We start from the raw sequence: 14,826 nt of genomic DNA on the forward strand, positions 1-14,826 counted from the left end.
CGCATATCATCAACTACAAAAGCATCTATACGTACACAGAAAAGAAGAACAAAGGCGCACTTATACGCATAAACAACTTCAAACTAACACACAACCAAACACAAACTCTACTACTACACAAACTCTACCACTACACATTTAGTAGAGCAGCACACACAGATACAAATAAATAAAAATACACAAACACTTTATTACCAGCTAACACATCAGCAAACAAAACAAGCACGCATAACTAAAAAAAAAACAAATAAATACTCAGACAAGAAACACACAGTAAACACGCAAACATACAAAACAAGCACGCACAAACACACAAACATATGCACACATAGACAAATTTACAAATAACAACAGACACACACACAACACACACACACACACAACACACAAACAAACACACACACACACAACACACAAACAAACACACACACACACACCCATGCATATGAACAAGAAACACACACACACACACACACACAAGAAACGCACAGCCCATCATTGTATAAAATGCGGCGTCTCTAGAACCGCGGTTCACTTTTAGTTGATATTGTTCTTTTTGCGGTCTTGTTTGTACTTGTTTTTGCTTTAGTTTTTACGTTAAATTACTCAGGTTTGTTTGTTATTTTAGTCTTAGAAAGTTGACGAAATAAGTTTTTAGTTATAATTTTAAAGTTTAAGAAATTTATTTTGTTGATGTAAATTTTTTTGGCAGAAAAAAATTTACAGCCAGTTCTTTGTTTTTAAAATAAAATTTTTACTCTTGCTACTTGTCTGTGCAAAACTTTTGTAGACTGCTGTATTGAGGTAGAGTAGAGTAAAGCGAACTTGACAGTTTGATTTTTAATCTGGCAGTACCTGCGCCTACGAAATGGGTCAAGAGTCAGTGTTTGCGGAGAATGTGAAGGAAAATGGCGATTCAGCTGCAACGATGGAAAGCTCACAGTTGATCATGCAGCAGAAAAAAGGAAGTGGAAATTCATCAGCAGAAAACTTGTCATCATCACACGGCAACAAAACTAGAGATTCTGATCAAAAGCAGCATGACATCATTGAAATGTCGTTAATGAATGGCAATGGGGAGAACCAGACTGAGGAAGATAAGGAAAAGATTGTAGTGCTGGATGGTGGGGACAATGCCGGTGATGGTGGTGGTGCAGAGAATTCGACAAAAGTTGGATTCTTAAAAATGAAACGATGTGATGTTCGATATCTGTTCATTGCTCTGATTGTTCTTATCATATTGATTGGCATTGCTTCAATTGCCTTCCTTGCCCGTAGATTTGAAAGTTAGTTTTTTGTTACTTTCAAATTTTTTTCTTATTTTATTTCATTTAAATTTTGATTTCATTATTTTTAATTTTTCTTTTAGAAATTAGATTGTATTCATACTTTGGATTTTGATAGGAGAGTATAAATATACTAGAGAGAGGAAGACTTTTAGACTTTCTTCTTTTCCAATAATGAAGTCTTTGAACAACATTTTGGATGTAAAATAAAACAAAATGGCATGTTCATATTGTATTTAGAATTATGACATGACTGATCCTAATTGCATCTGATGGTTCTGAAAAGGAGAGAGAGAAACTTTCTTTCTATAACATTTGTTTACTGTAGGAGTGTGCTGGAGATGATGATGATTGACATGTTTGATGAGAGCATGTTCATAAAGTCAGCCAAGAGTGTGAATAATGATTCTTATGTTCATTTGGTACACAATGTTTGAAGATTGATTGATGATACTACTGTTAAAGTTCATTGTTTTTGCTCTAAGGAAACCAAGTAAAAATTAAATAGTTCAAATTTTATAGTTTATCTATATTGTTTATAATTTGCTAGAGCACAAATTTTGATAAAATGTGCTTTGGGAATTAAGAACCAATGTTGAAATACTATTAAGATGCTACTGATAATTAGTAATGAGTTCGTTTCTATTCCTATTAGTATTTTAACTAGAGATGTGATGATATAATTTCAACATTCATTCATTAAGAACCTGAAAGCACTTTATATCAGTGGGCACTTGTTAAGTATGTTGGCACAAAAATAAATTTTTGAATTTATGGTAAATTCTCAGACTATATTTGTCATTCTATATTATTTATTGCTGAATCAGATTATTAAATTTATCAACCATTTAATAATGGTTAACTTTAAAGTAGTAAAGGTTGTGATAAGATATATATCATGTAAAATATATAAGTTTGTAAGTGTATCATATATATATATCATGTATAATATATAAGTTTGTAAGTGTATCATATATATATATATATATATATATATATATATATATATATACATCATGTATAATGATACTAGTTATGAAGAAAAATTGGATACTGATGCTGAAGTTGGTTGTAGGAAATAATTGTGGGCACATGTTCAACGCATAAATCCATTCAGCCAATGCTGTGAACTTCTTAGTCATGATAACGATAACGATTATGCAAATGATGATGATGATGATGATGGTAATGAAGTGAATTAGGGTGATGATTGTAACATCCATGATGATTGTGAATAAATTTTAGACAGACCAACACATAAATTTGGTTACTCAGCCATGTGACTGCTCTGGAAAAATGTTAAAAGCATTGGAAACATACCTACACTAATACGCACAAACATGCACGCGCGAACATACGCATACTCACACATACGCACACGTGTGTATATATACTTTTACATATATATATATATATATAAATATATATATATATATATATATATATATCCTATATGTTAAATGACTCATGAATGTAGCCAAACATAGCTTAAATTTTAAACACAAATGTTACTGTGCAGATGTAACAACAAACTACAAACTTGTATGTTGTAGGTAGCATTGAGGTGTGTTACTATCCAAACATGTGTGTGCCACTGTTCTATCATTGATTAATTTATTACTCATTAGTCTTAATATTTGTCTTGATTAATTTCATTCATTATAAACCAACAAAGCCTGTGGCATGTTTTATTTTCTTTTCTTGCTAGGGTGTTGTTATTGCTGCTGTTGTTAACGCATTTCATTTTGTTGTTGTTGTTGTTAGTATTTTCTTCATCTTGGTGCATTTTATTTTTGCTAGAATTTTGCATATGGGTATAATATATTTTAGGCATTTAGTGGCACACCTTTTTAATTGAAATTTTTAAAATATGCATTTTGACTATTTAGTTAGTAATCTTATTTATGATTCAATACTTTCTTAAGTAGTAGTGAAAGTCATTGATGGATGGATTTCTATGTATGATGGTTTAAAAGAACCTAAATTTGTATGTATCTATCACAAATTTGCTGCTAGCAGTAGTGTTTTTAGTAGGAATTTGACAACAGAACTTTTCTTCTAAAGTTTAACTTATGTTACATTTGTATGAGTTACTTGATAACTTATGGACATAACAGGGGTCATGACCTTTTACCATTCACACCTACATGCATATTATGTTGTTGTGGCTGTTGTTCTCATCATCAGCTGTTCAGGAGTTGTTTGTTGTTGAAATTCATGGAATTAAATATATTTGTTCATTCCTTTTGTCTGTTTGACTTGGTTGCCAATAAAAATTTTTATGGTTGGTCACTTTGTGGCAAAATTATTGTTTTGTATGGCCTAAACAATTGGTGTTTGCATCAATTTTGTCAAATAATTTTCAAATGTGCATAAGAAGTATGGGATAATAATGATATAATTCATCATATGTTCAAACCGACAGCAAAAGCATATGAAGATTTGAAGTTTGCCGGTCACTTTTCTGACCACATGGTGCTACAGAGAGCCCCACACAAATCAATAGTGTGGGGTTATGTTACACTGCCCTCCAATGACCTTACAGTGGAGGTCAAACTACAGGGTCATAAGGTTGAAGAAGTTTACAAAGCTCACGTGGAAAGATTTGGTTAGTTGTACTAATTGAATTTTGTTTTAGGTGTTCTAATTTTGCCAGTATTATATGCTTCTGTTATGCTCTGTTATGCTTCATTCATGATACTTTAACATGTTTACATGCATCAAAAGTATGCATGCTTTTAAATACATTAGAAGATACCAGAGAAGACTAGTGATAAGTTTGTTTTGTTTATCCATCTGCAACAAATTGCATGTCATCAGGCATTTTTTTTTCAATTTCCCTAAAATTAAACTTCATCAGCATTATATTCTCTCCATCTTCATCATCTTAACCAGTTGCTGTAGCTTCATTATACAAAGCTTTTCAAATGTCTCCTAACGTTATTACGATAATTCCTATATAAACTTGCTCTATTTTTTTAGATACTGCTACATTTTACATAGCATAGAGGGACACACACGAATTATGTCTTTTCATTTAGTGTAGCACTGGATGTGCAGTTTCTGAGATTAGATGCGTTCAATGAATTGATTCAGTTTGTCATTCTTGATTCTTTAAACTTTTGAAACTGATTTAAAAGCGTTTAAACTTGTTTGAGTTTGATAATCTTATTAAAATAATCTTATCTGGAATTGATTTTTAATTTCATTGAACTTCATCAATCAGCATTTAATTTGTAGCCAAGCTGTTCCTTGTGACTAGTGCAATAAAATGATACTTATGTTATTGTTAATAGAAATAAATACAAAATTTAATTGTTCTGATAGTTTCAGGAGCTACGTGGAGTGTAACATTAAAGGAGCACGACGAAACAACCCCATTCCAACTCAGTGCCTACGTTGTTCATGCTGATGGCAGCCTGAATAGTGATAACAACGTTGATGAGGGCAGTTACTTGTACAATGTAACATTGAGAGATGTCCTGTTTGGTTATGTGTGGATATGTGCTGGTGATCAGCTGATGGAGGAATCACAAGTGGGGGTTTTAATGCATTCATTCACTTTTTTATTCATTCATTCATTCATTCGTTCATTCATTGGTTATGTTCTTCATTCGTTTGCTTGTTTGTTTGTTCTTTTGTTTGTTTGTTTATTTGCTTTTTTATATACATGTCTCTTAAATTTATTTTTTTTTTAGTTGTAATCATGTAGTGAGTTATGTATTTTAAGAGATGAACTTAGTAGTGAAAATCATCCTCTCAGATCATTTTTTTTCTTTCCTCATTCTGATTATCCACATCCAAACTTTCTTTGGTCAAACTTCAGTGGCTTAAGAATTAAAATTTACATGGATTCCTTATGACTAAGTAACCACACAACATTATATCATTGCAGTTACTATTGCATACACACACACACACGCTTTGAACATTTCTAACAAACCATAACATACAATCTGTAGTCCAAACAATGGCAGCACATATGTGCATAACCAACACTTATGTTCAAAAGTTCAATTGCACATCAAAGGAAAAGATATCAGTGCATATTCTAGAACAAATTATATATATAATTGTAATAATGATAATAAAAAACATGTAGTCTGTGTTGTATTTTTATTGATAGACATTTTTTTTTTCAATTTTTACCAAACAAAATATGAAATATAATTGGTTTTTTTTTATTCTGTGTTATCTTGCCAGCCTAATTTGTGTTATCAAATTAAGCTTCTTAAAATAATGGATCAAAAGGAGAAATAATTTCAAGTGCATCTACATACAATGAGAATGCTGAAATATAAAAAAAGTCCAATGTTCATTCTGGTACTGTTATCTTCACATCCATTTATTACATGCACGCACATGCACATACATATATCCACATGTACATACATACATACATACACACATACATACATACATACATACATACATACATACATACATACATACATACATACATACATGCATACATACCTACATACATACATACATGCATGCATGCACTCATAAATCTTGGCATTAAACTTTTCTTTGCGCAGTTCCTGATCTTAACATAAGAGCAACATAAAATGAGTACAACACTCACTTTGTATCACATGCATGTATACATTATCGCAATCATCATTTACACAGTCTTTACCTTAATCATCATCATTGTTGAAATCTCGACTTTAATATTTTTTTAAACACGACAAAAAATTGTTCTTTTCAAAATTAAATTTATTAATTTTAATTTAATTTAATTAAATTTAATTTCCAATGATCTGAATAGCTACATACCATTTTATATTTTTGATAAAACGAAATTGATTAGAAATCTCATTTCTTCCACTTCTTTAATGCTGTTTTATCTAATGCCTCTTTTTCATTGACCATACTCTCAGTGCTTTTGTATCTTTGGTTTTTTTTTCTGTAGCCTTTTCTTTATATTAAATATTTATAGCAGTGTGCATAATAATTTAGACACATTTTTTAACAAATATTTCAGTTTAAAATACAAATATTGATCAAAACAATGATGAATTTAGTAACAAATTTAAATAAAAAAAATCTAATAAGAGCACTGATGTCATTAAATAACTTTAATTACTATCTTTCTCAACAGTTGTTTCTGCAGTAATGTATGTATTTCATTCTTTCATTACAATGTTTTGGTAACACATCACCATATATTTGTAAGTGGGAGGATTTATTTGTCTGTCTGTTGTCTTGTCAAAATTTTTATATCCCCATAGTAAAGTTTACTGTCACAGAAAATTTGTCAGGATATTTTTCTATTATGTGACATGAACTACCCATACCTGTTACCCAAAAACTATATTTATTTTTAATCATATAGTGGTTGTCTACTTTATATACGTAAATATTAATCTATTTTTAATTTGTTAACTTGTGTATTCGATAATTTTTTCAATGCTTCTATCTTTTTTCATATCAAAACATTTATTTACAACTTTAGTCTTCATCATCTCATCTCATTTTTCTTCATGGCTGTCAGCATGTTGTCATGATTGACAGGTCCCTCTCTCTCTCTTTTTCTTATTTACTATCTCTTTTACTCTTCCTTTCACTTACTCTCTGGATAATGTTACTTCATATCCAGATCAACTGATTTTGTGTGCATATGCCTTTTGTTGCCTCCTTTTGAAAGTTTCGTTTTAATTCCTCAGTTACATTTCATCCATGTCCACAGGATTCTGAGGCAGATGAGAAAGTTGATGCTGGCAGTAACATTACTCCTGATGTAAGACTGTTCTCTCTCCATCCATTCAGATCAGATATTCTCTGGAGTAATGTGAGGAACGTTAAACATCATTGGACCATTCCTTCCAAAGGTTTGTAGGTTGGTTGGCTGGCTGGTAGGTTGGCTGGTTTGTTGGTTGGTTGGTTTGTTGGTTCACCTTTCAAATCTTGTATTGAAAATTACAAACAAAAACAAGATATTTGCATTATGTAACCCACTTAGATACCATCTCAAACACGTCTGCAACATGTTGGCTGTTTGGACAGAAACTTGCACGTCACTTGAAATATCCAATTGGACTTGTGCTGGCAACTTTCCCCGATTCTCTAATCCAAGATTGGGCACCTCCGAGCTCCAACAAATGCGAACAAGGAAGAGATTCGTTAGTTCTGGGCAATATTTTTTTGGTTTGAATAATTATGTTCTAACGTACGTTGTAATGTTTTTAATTTGCCCAACAGCGTTATTATGTATGTATATGTGATATTGCAATGACTTCTTTGAATGTTTGGTTTGGTTTTAATTGTTCAACCAGATTTGATTTTTGATGATTTTTTAAAATTTCAATTTGTTTTTTTAATATAAATCATTAATAATACATCACTTTTAATGATAGTATTGTTATAACCTGTGAAACTGTTTTCAGCCATTATTTACTCTTTCAAATGAAGACATTCTAATGTGCTTTGAATACGTGTTTCAGAGGAGTGGAAGGAGAGTCATCAGGCAGCAAGATATGGAATGCCATGCTGCACCCTCTCACAGAATTCTCCACATACGGCGTTGTTTGGTTTCATGGTTAGTTAGGCTACCTCTCGTTTGTTACTACTTTTGTGATGGAGGTTCTTTTCCTCACATTTCATGTATTCATTTCTATCATTTCAAGTGTGTAAGAATTTTGTTGTGTCACTTTTCAACAACTCTCTTGTGATTTTAGACTGTGTGTTAATCAATAATCATGTATTGCTTTGATAAGTCTTTAAACTCTTTATAATGCTTATGATGGTGTTTGTGTTTAATGAAATATCAACCTCAAACTGACCAATGACTGCAGGTGTACAAGATGCCAGCAAAGATTCAGCCAATTACAGCTGTCCTCTCATACACATGATAAACACGTGGAGAAATCATGAGCATGCGAAGAATTTGAAGCCACAAGGTTTTGTGAAGCCGTTTGCAATCGTCCAGGTGAGTTGGTGATGATAGAAGTATAGAAGCAAATTTTTTTCAATATTCTTTTCTTTATTTAATTAACCCTTGTATAGATATCATATGATCAATCAACTTTTTATCCATATACCTATTCATTTAGTTATTCATTGATTCATTCGTTCATCCATTCGTTGATTCACCAGCCAACCTTCAAATGCACTTCAAATGCACTTAATGTGCCACCTACCGACACCACCATCACACCACCGCCATCACACCAATCATCATCAGATTCCTCCGAGTCAACAAAGCAGCAACAGCAGCTTCAGTCGCGTGGACATTCGGTGGAAGCAGACAATGAACCACGGCTACCTACCCAACTCCATCCTGCCAGGGGCTTTCTTGGTGCCAACCATCGATCTTGTGGGCAGCCACTTAGAGTTGGTTTATGCTGGAATGGTTCAGTTGATCTGATGATTAGCACATATAACATTGCACGATATTAACTATTTGACCGCTATTATGTAGTTGTGACAGGCGGCAAAATAAAAGTAATCAGACCTCCTTATAACAAACTTCTATACAACGAAACTTTCTATATAACGAACTTTTTTTATGTTCCTTGGAATTTTACAATGGAATAGAACGAAAATACATACTTAATAATTGAACACTACAACAGTTATAATGAATTATCCGAGAGATTATTGAGTGGAGCCCTGTCACATGCATACAGCAGCAGCAATGACAACGTTGGTGAACGTGGCGAGGGAAGGAGTTATATGTACGACAACCAGTTGCCCATCAACTATGTATTCCCTAAGAATGTGCGTGAAAATCCTTTGGTGATTTCATTGAAGAATACCGTCACCGTTCATGACACACAAGGGTTTGAGGTTACTACTCCCTTTTACTTTTTGTCTTTTTTATTTTTGTACATTCTGCTTAGTTTTCAGTTCCAGGAGTAATTCTCCTTTCACGGTTTTATTCAACCCAAGTTATACAATCTGATTTGACTGAATTTTCTCTTCTTTTAACTTCACATTACGTCAACTTTTTCATACAACAACCAGGTATGTTGCTCCAAGGATAACTCTACATGTTCTTCCCTTTATATGAAGGTTCCCTTCGCCCCAGGTCGTGAGTGGGTCGATGCACCGATCATCCCATCCGTTGCGCACATTCCAACCAGAGATATCCAGTTGAATGTGGCAATGAACTGTGCGCACAAAATCACAGGACTGAGGTATCTCTGGAGAGAGGCTCCGTGCCGGAAAGTTCAAAATGGCTCCATCAAGTGCCCCATCCATTTCTCAGATTCCTCCCTGCCTCTTCTGCCTTTTATCAGATTCAGTTTTGATTCCAAGCACCTGCTCGATCCAGTTTATGTTTTGTAGGCTGTTTGTTTTTTGTCTTCATTTCTACTCGTTCATTCATTGCCAGTCAGATGTGTGTTTGGTTGTTCAGGTTTCGCAGGTTGTTCATGAACGGTCTGTTGCATTTTGTTGTACCAAAAATTTAGAAGAAGCGTAATTACGACGTGGCTTCTTACTGGTATTCAAGCAGTTTTAACGGCCATTTCAGTTTTTCTATTTCATTTAATATTTTTTTATTTACTTCAATGAAATTTTTATATTTCATCGTAATTTTTATTACACGGTTTTTATACTTCAATGTTTTATTTAAACATCATAAATCGTTTCTTTGCTTTATGTTAACATCATTTTTATTGCTAGAACAAAATTTTTAAAATAATATATTTATTGATCTCCTAAGAAATTAATTTAAATGATGCTCTTAATGCCGTCATTTGTTATATGTTCGTTTCAGTGTTTGAATCTGTGTTCTTATAAACTGGTCCAAAATTTGTTTTATTCATTCAGTACCTATTGCATCAACACAAGTTTTCGTTTGACTTTTCTTCTTTCGTGCAAACAAACACACCGTCACATGGTAACATCTCAAAATCCAGGACCTGATCAGACGACCAATCATGTCATCTTGGAGTATCTGTTGAGTGTTAAACAAGTTTTTAACGGTATTCGTATATGCAATCTATGTTTGAGCTTTATGAATTATTTGTGACAGTTGTAATGTAATTAAACTTTATAATAAGAAAGTATTATGTAACCACAGTCACTATTTTAATATTCATATCAATGTTTTATAATAACGAGAACGAAATAAAAGCAGGGTAGGACGTTCACACAAAAAATTTACCGATAATTTTCTTTAATAATGCCATTCAAATATTTGTCAGCTTTTATGTTAATATTTTATTTTTTTATGTTTCTCAAATTTTAATGAGTTTTTGAAATATTTATGCGTTAAAGTTTTATATGCGTTTTTAATATTTAGCCTTAATTATGCAATCGTTTTCAGTAAATTTACATTTTTCATTGCTGATCGTTGAATTGTTCTGAATAAATGTTTTAAAAGTTTCTGCTTTAAAAGTTTAAAAATCTTCTTTAGGTTTTGAACTAAATTTTTGAATTATCTTTTTTAATTTCGGACGCATTCACTTATCGTGTAAAAAAAACTATCTATGCCTTCCTAGTTTTTTAAAACCCGAACTTAACCAATTAAGGAAAGTGGTTTCGAAGACAATGAATAATTAAGCGAAGATTTAATTTTCTTTCATCGAGAAAAATTTATTACAAGAGTCGTGGTTAAAAACTGCTATCTAAACAACAATTGCGTCCGTTGTATAAAAAAAGATTAAAATTATTTGATTTAGCGGCGTTGTGGTTTGCGAGGTATCGTCATCTGACAATTCATCGTTATCGCGTCAGACGTCATGCGTTATCAACCGGTTAAATTTGCACTCTTCCATTTATCAGCGTTGTGTTTTGCAGTATTTTCGTCTAATTTTAAAACGGGAGAAGTAGAAGAATTTAAGCGCGACCACTTGAAGTATCCTAATGGCCGAAATAACTTGCAGGCAATTTTAATGCCATAAACGGGTTGTTTCGCGGCAATTCAATCGAACGAATAAGTTTTCGTTTAAAAATAACGAGTGAAATATTACTTGATGAACTTTGATCGGCGTTTTGCATTTGAAGCAGATCTACTCGCAATTAACTTCTTTGCTGCTTCTTCGAATTCGGCTTTGGTTCTGGCTCTTGTTATCGTTAGGTCGGAAGCAGATGATTCCATATTTGAAGCAAATTCATCTTTTGTCGGTATAGCTAGAGCCGAATGTGGGACTTCTACACTTTTGAAATTTTCGGCTTCGTCCACGTATGGAATGACGGATTCAAACGTTTTCATTGTTTCCCTGATGACTGCTTTTCCCGCCTCGTCTTTCAGATGTTCGTAATTTGTTAGCGACTTCAACCGTAGCCCATAATTGTACGAGTGTATTAGTTTGGCTACATCAACTTCAATTTCACTCAAGAAAACTGTCATGTTGTTTGGGTTAATGTCTACGTCCAATCCAAGTTTTTTCTCCATAGCCCCCATGTCACAACCTAATCTCTGAAAATGCGTTTAAATTAATTTATTTCCCGATTAATAACGTGTTTTTAGAAAAATATAACAAAATAAATTTGAACTTAAAATTTTTATTGCGCGTTCGTCTACAAATATGTATATGATATATGAGATTTGTAATAATTCGTAGGATTGAGAAAATTCCTTTTGTAGAAAACCTAGTTTAGGCTTCATGTTTTAAAACTTTTTATCATGCAAAATTGCATAGATAATTCCTTGATGGCAGTTATTAGTTTGTTTCTAAATGCAATGTATATATATATATATATATATATATATATAATATAAATATATATATATATATAAATGTTTAGATACCTAGATACACTAAACCTGCCTGAAGCAAGGATCAACAATGATATATATTAATACGACAGCACTTTTATATATTGTATAATTTAGACAACCTTTATAATAATGTAAAAAAACGATATAAAGATATTAAAGCCAAATATTTTTAAAAAGTTCATCAACTCAACCTTGAACGTGCATTCAATGAACTGTTTGATAGTTTCTATTGTTGTATTGGTTCGACAACTTTCTTCATTGCATTTCTCCATTTCTCGCATAAGATCGGAATATTTCTTTTCATTCTTTTTCATCTCCATGGTGTAATTTTCTTTTGTTGCTACATCGTCTGCTTTTAACGCATCAATATCTTTCAAAAGACTAGCATGTTTCTGTTTTAAGTGTGTCAGTTCTCCATTCAAATCGGCAATATAGTTAAAGAGTGCCATTTTGTCTGCCTCCTTCTGGTTGTACGTGTGAACCATCATGTATCCTTCCTTTTCCTCTGTTAAATCTTGAATAGCTTCAAGAGCTTCCTGTTGAAACGAAAGCAATTTGCCCTCCTCTTCTAGTGTTTCTCTCAGTTCTTCCAATCGTTGTTCTGCTTCTACTGCTTTCAAATCCGTTCGTTCGTTCAGTTTTTTGACGAGAAAGTCTAACGTTTTCGTATCGTTCCTTATCATCTACAATATTCACATTTGTTGCGCGTCATTGTCTTTATTTAGAAAATTATAGATATTTAGATTTCATTATAATGCAAGTTAATATTCACACAAAAGAAAAGGATCGCTGCCTATAAATATGAATAGTACATTTCAATTTGCAGTTTTTTGAAATATATCAACTATTTTTTTACTATTTATTATGCAGTTCTGACTGTCGTACAGCTTTTACAAACAATTCCTTACTTAGCTGAAAATTAAAAACTTTGATAGACGAACCTACATTTTCAAACCAAAAGCATGAGACGCAAGGATATGCAAAACGAGCATTTAATCCACGTCGGTGCAAGAATATGGCACATATACCGTCTGAGCCAACTCAACAAAAAATTCTTCAAACACATTTGCCGAAAATATTCACAGTTCATGATTTGTATCTAGCGAGTAGTTAAAAAAGCCAACCTGCTTCATGCTTTCGATTTTTTGTTGGTACAAGTCGTCCTCCTTCTTGCTGCCACTGAGAATGGCGTTGAACATGGTGACGGTGGAGTCTTTTTCTTCAATGAACTGCTGGACTTCTTCGAGTAGGAATTTCTTTTTTAATTTCGTCATTTCAATTTGTCTCAAGACGTTCGTGTAGCTTGTTCCGTAGGCGTCGCGTGTTACTTTTATTTCATCTATCTTTTTGCGCAATTTCTTGCGAATAAATTTATTGCGTTTGATCAATTAATTATAATTATAAGTTAACAAATTTACAGGTTAACGTAAAAAAAAATACAATTCGCATGGTTTAATAAATTTTACTTTAACTATCTGTAGTTGCACAAATTTTTTGTATTTTTTTAAAAGATTTTATAATTTAAGGAACGGTGTTAAGGTGTTCATATTTTTAACTTTGCAAAAACTTACAAGTGCAAAAAAATCACTTAACGACGGCTTACACTGAACTTACTTTATTTTCATTTAAGACTGAGTTATATTGAACAGAACGATCATATTTTCGATCCTCGAGCTCTTGCAACTGTCGCATCCGTCTACAACGAGACACGGCCACATCAAGGAGATCACCGAGATCAACTTTTTTCATTACCAGGACTTTTTCCTTATTTTAAACAATTTAATTTAATTGTTTTAGCAATAATTCGACCAGCAAGGAGTATAATTATTAACTTTTTCATTTACTGTCAACTGCAGCCTCTGAATTTTCTCAAGCGTATCGGAGATATCTTTCAACAAACATGCTTCTTCTTCTAACAGAACTGACAGATCTTTTATATTTTTCTTCTTCCTTTTAGAAATCATGAGGTCAGAACTTTCACACGGCAAAAGTTTTTTCAACGTATCGTGTTCCTGTTTTAGAGCTTCAACCATCAACACGTATCTTTAGTTTAGAGAAAGTTATCATTGATTCAATATAAATTGTAAGGCTTTTTTTATTATAGCTTCAAAAAGGCTCACTTTGCAAAAAGCTTATCAGATTCTATTACGTACGTTCTGTACTGTTTGAACAATGACTTGTGATCGCCGATTAGCTTATTCAACATGTCTGCCATATTTTCATCTCCCATAAACGTACCAGCAGACAATTTATGCTCGGAAAATTTTGATTTTTTAATAAAATTATTTCGGGGGCTATTATCATTTGACTTCTCCATTGCGAATAATAATTCAAATTTTAAAAAGATATTTTTCACTGCCAGCCAAACAACAACCGTGTGACGGTTGGTTGAAACGATCTGTGACGACGTTGTTCATGTTCATAGATATTTATGCGTGTGTCTATAAATGACTACAAGTATTATTCTACGTTATTATTTCTTGTCTTTGTTTACGAACAATATATAAGTTTAGTTTAGTCCGCTGATTCTATTTTGAACATTTTATTTTGCTTTTTGATGTTTAAAAATGATTTAAAGTATATAGTTAATGTGTCGATGAATTGTTTTAATGTACACTAGGGTTGCATTTATTTCCAAATTTATCGTTGATGCTTTTTTAAATGCTCTTACTTTAGATTAAAATCAGGAGAAATGTTTTTTATTGCCTACAATACTTTTACTGTTTACACGTACAACACAAAACGCCACTTGACTATTCAGTAGCCCTATTAAAATTTCGTGGCATTTGATGTGATAATGTAAATGTTATTTCTAATTACATTAATGTAATTAGAATGTTGTAATATGGCAATCGTAATTTT

At 32.4% G+C, this 14,826-nt stretch overlaps 2 protein-coding genes across 2 annotated transcripts; one reads left to right on the forward strand and one right to left on the reverse strand.

The window, feature by feature from the left end:
* The first annotated feature begins 535 nt into the window (after positions 1 to 535).
* On the forward strand, positions 536 to 10,723 carry HELRODRAFT_189224 (hypothetical protein). The gene is made up of 11 exons (XM_009027309.1): positions 536 to 1,286; positions 3,712 to 3,894; positions 4,614 to 4,822; positions 6,982 to 7,123; positions 7,255 to 7,414; positions 7,736 to 7,830; positions 8,087 to 8,220; positions 8,476 to 8,624; positions 8,867 to 9,080; positions 9,258 to 9,566; positions 10,157 to 10,723. The coding sequence occupies exons 1-11, from the start codon at positions 869 to 871 to the stop codon at positions 10,199 to 10,201; spliced, it is 2,058 nt and encodes a 685-aa protein (XP_009025557.1). The 5' UTR covers positions 536 to 868; the 3' UTR covers positions 10,202 to 10,723.
* Positions 10,724 to 11,208: 485 nt separating this feature from the next.
* On the reverse strand, positions 11,209 to 14,281 carry HELRODRAFT_163446 (hypothetical protein; the record flags this gene model as incomplete). Its single annotated transcript, XM_009027310.1, has 6 exons — positions 11,209 to 11,661; positions 12,156 to 12,647; positions 13,089 to 13,322; positions 13,579 to 13,728; positions 13,797 to 14,007; positions 14,085 to 14,281. The coding sequence occupies 6 exons, from the start codon at positions 14,279 to 14,281 to the stop codon at positions 11,209 to 11,211; spliced, it is 1,737 nt and encodes a 578-aa protein (XP_009025558.1).
* Between the last annotated feature and the right edge of the window lie 545 nt (positions 14,282 to 14,826).

Source organism: Helobdella robusta (genome assembly GCF_000326865.2).
Source record: "Helobdella robusta unplaced genomic scaffold HELROscaffold_5, whole genome shotgun sequence".
NCBI lineage: Eukaryota > Metazoa > Annelida > Clitellata > Rhynchobdellida > Glossiphoniidae > Helobdella > Helobdella robusta.

Coding starts and splice junctions, on each gene's coding strand:
- HELRODRAFT_189224 (XM_009027309.1), top strand. CDS start 869: ATGGGTCAAGAGTCAGTGTTTGCGGAGAATGTGAAGGAAAATGGCGAT. Junction 1,287..3,711: donor CCTTGCCCGTAGATTTGAAA/GTTAGTTTTTTG, acceptor TCAAACCGACAG/CAAAAGCATATGAAGATTTG. Junction 8,625..8,866: donor CTTGTGGGCAGCCACTTAGA/GTTGGTTTATGC, acceptor ACACTACAACAG/TTATAATGAATTATCCGAGA.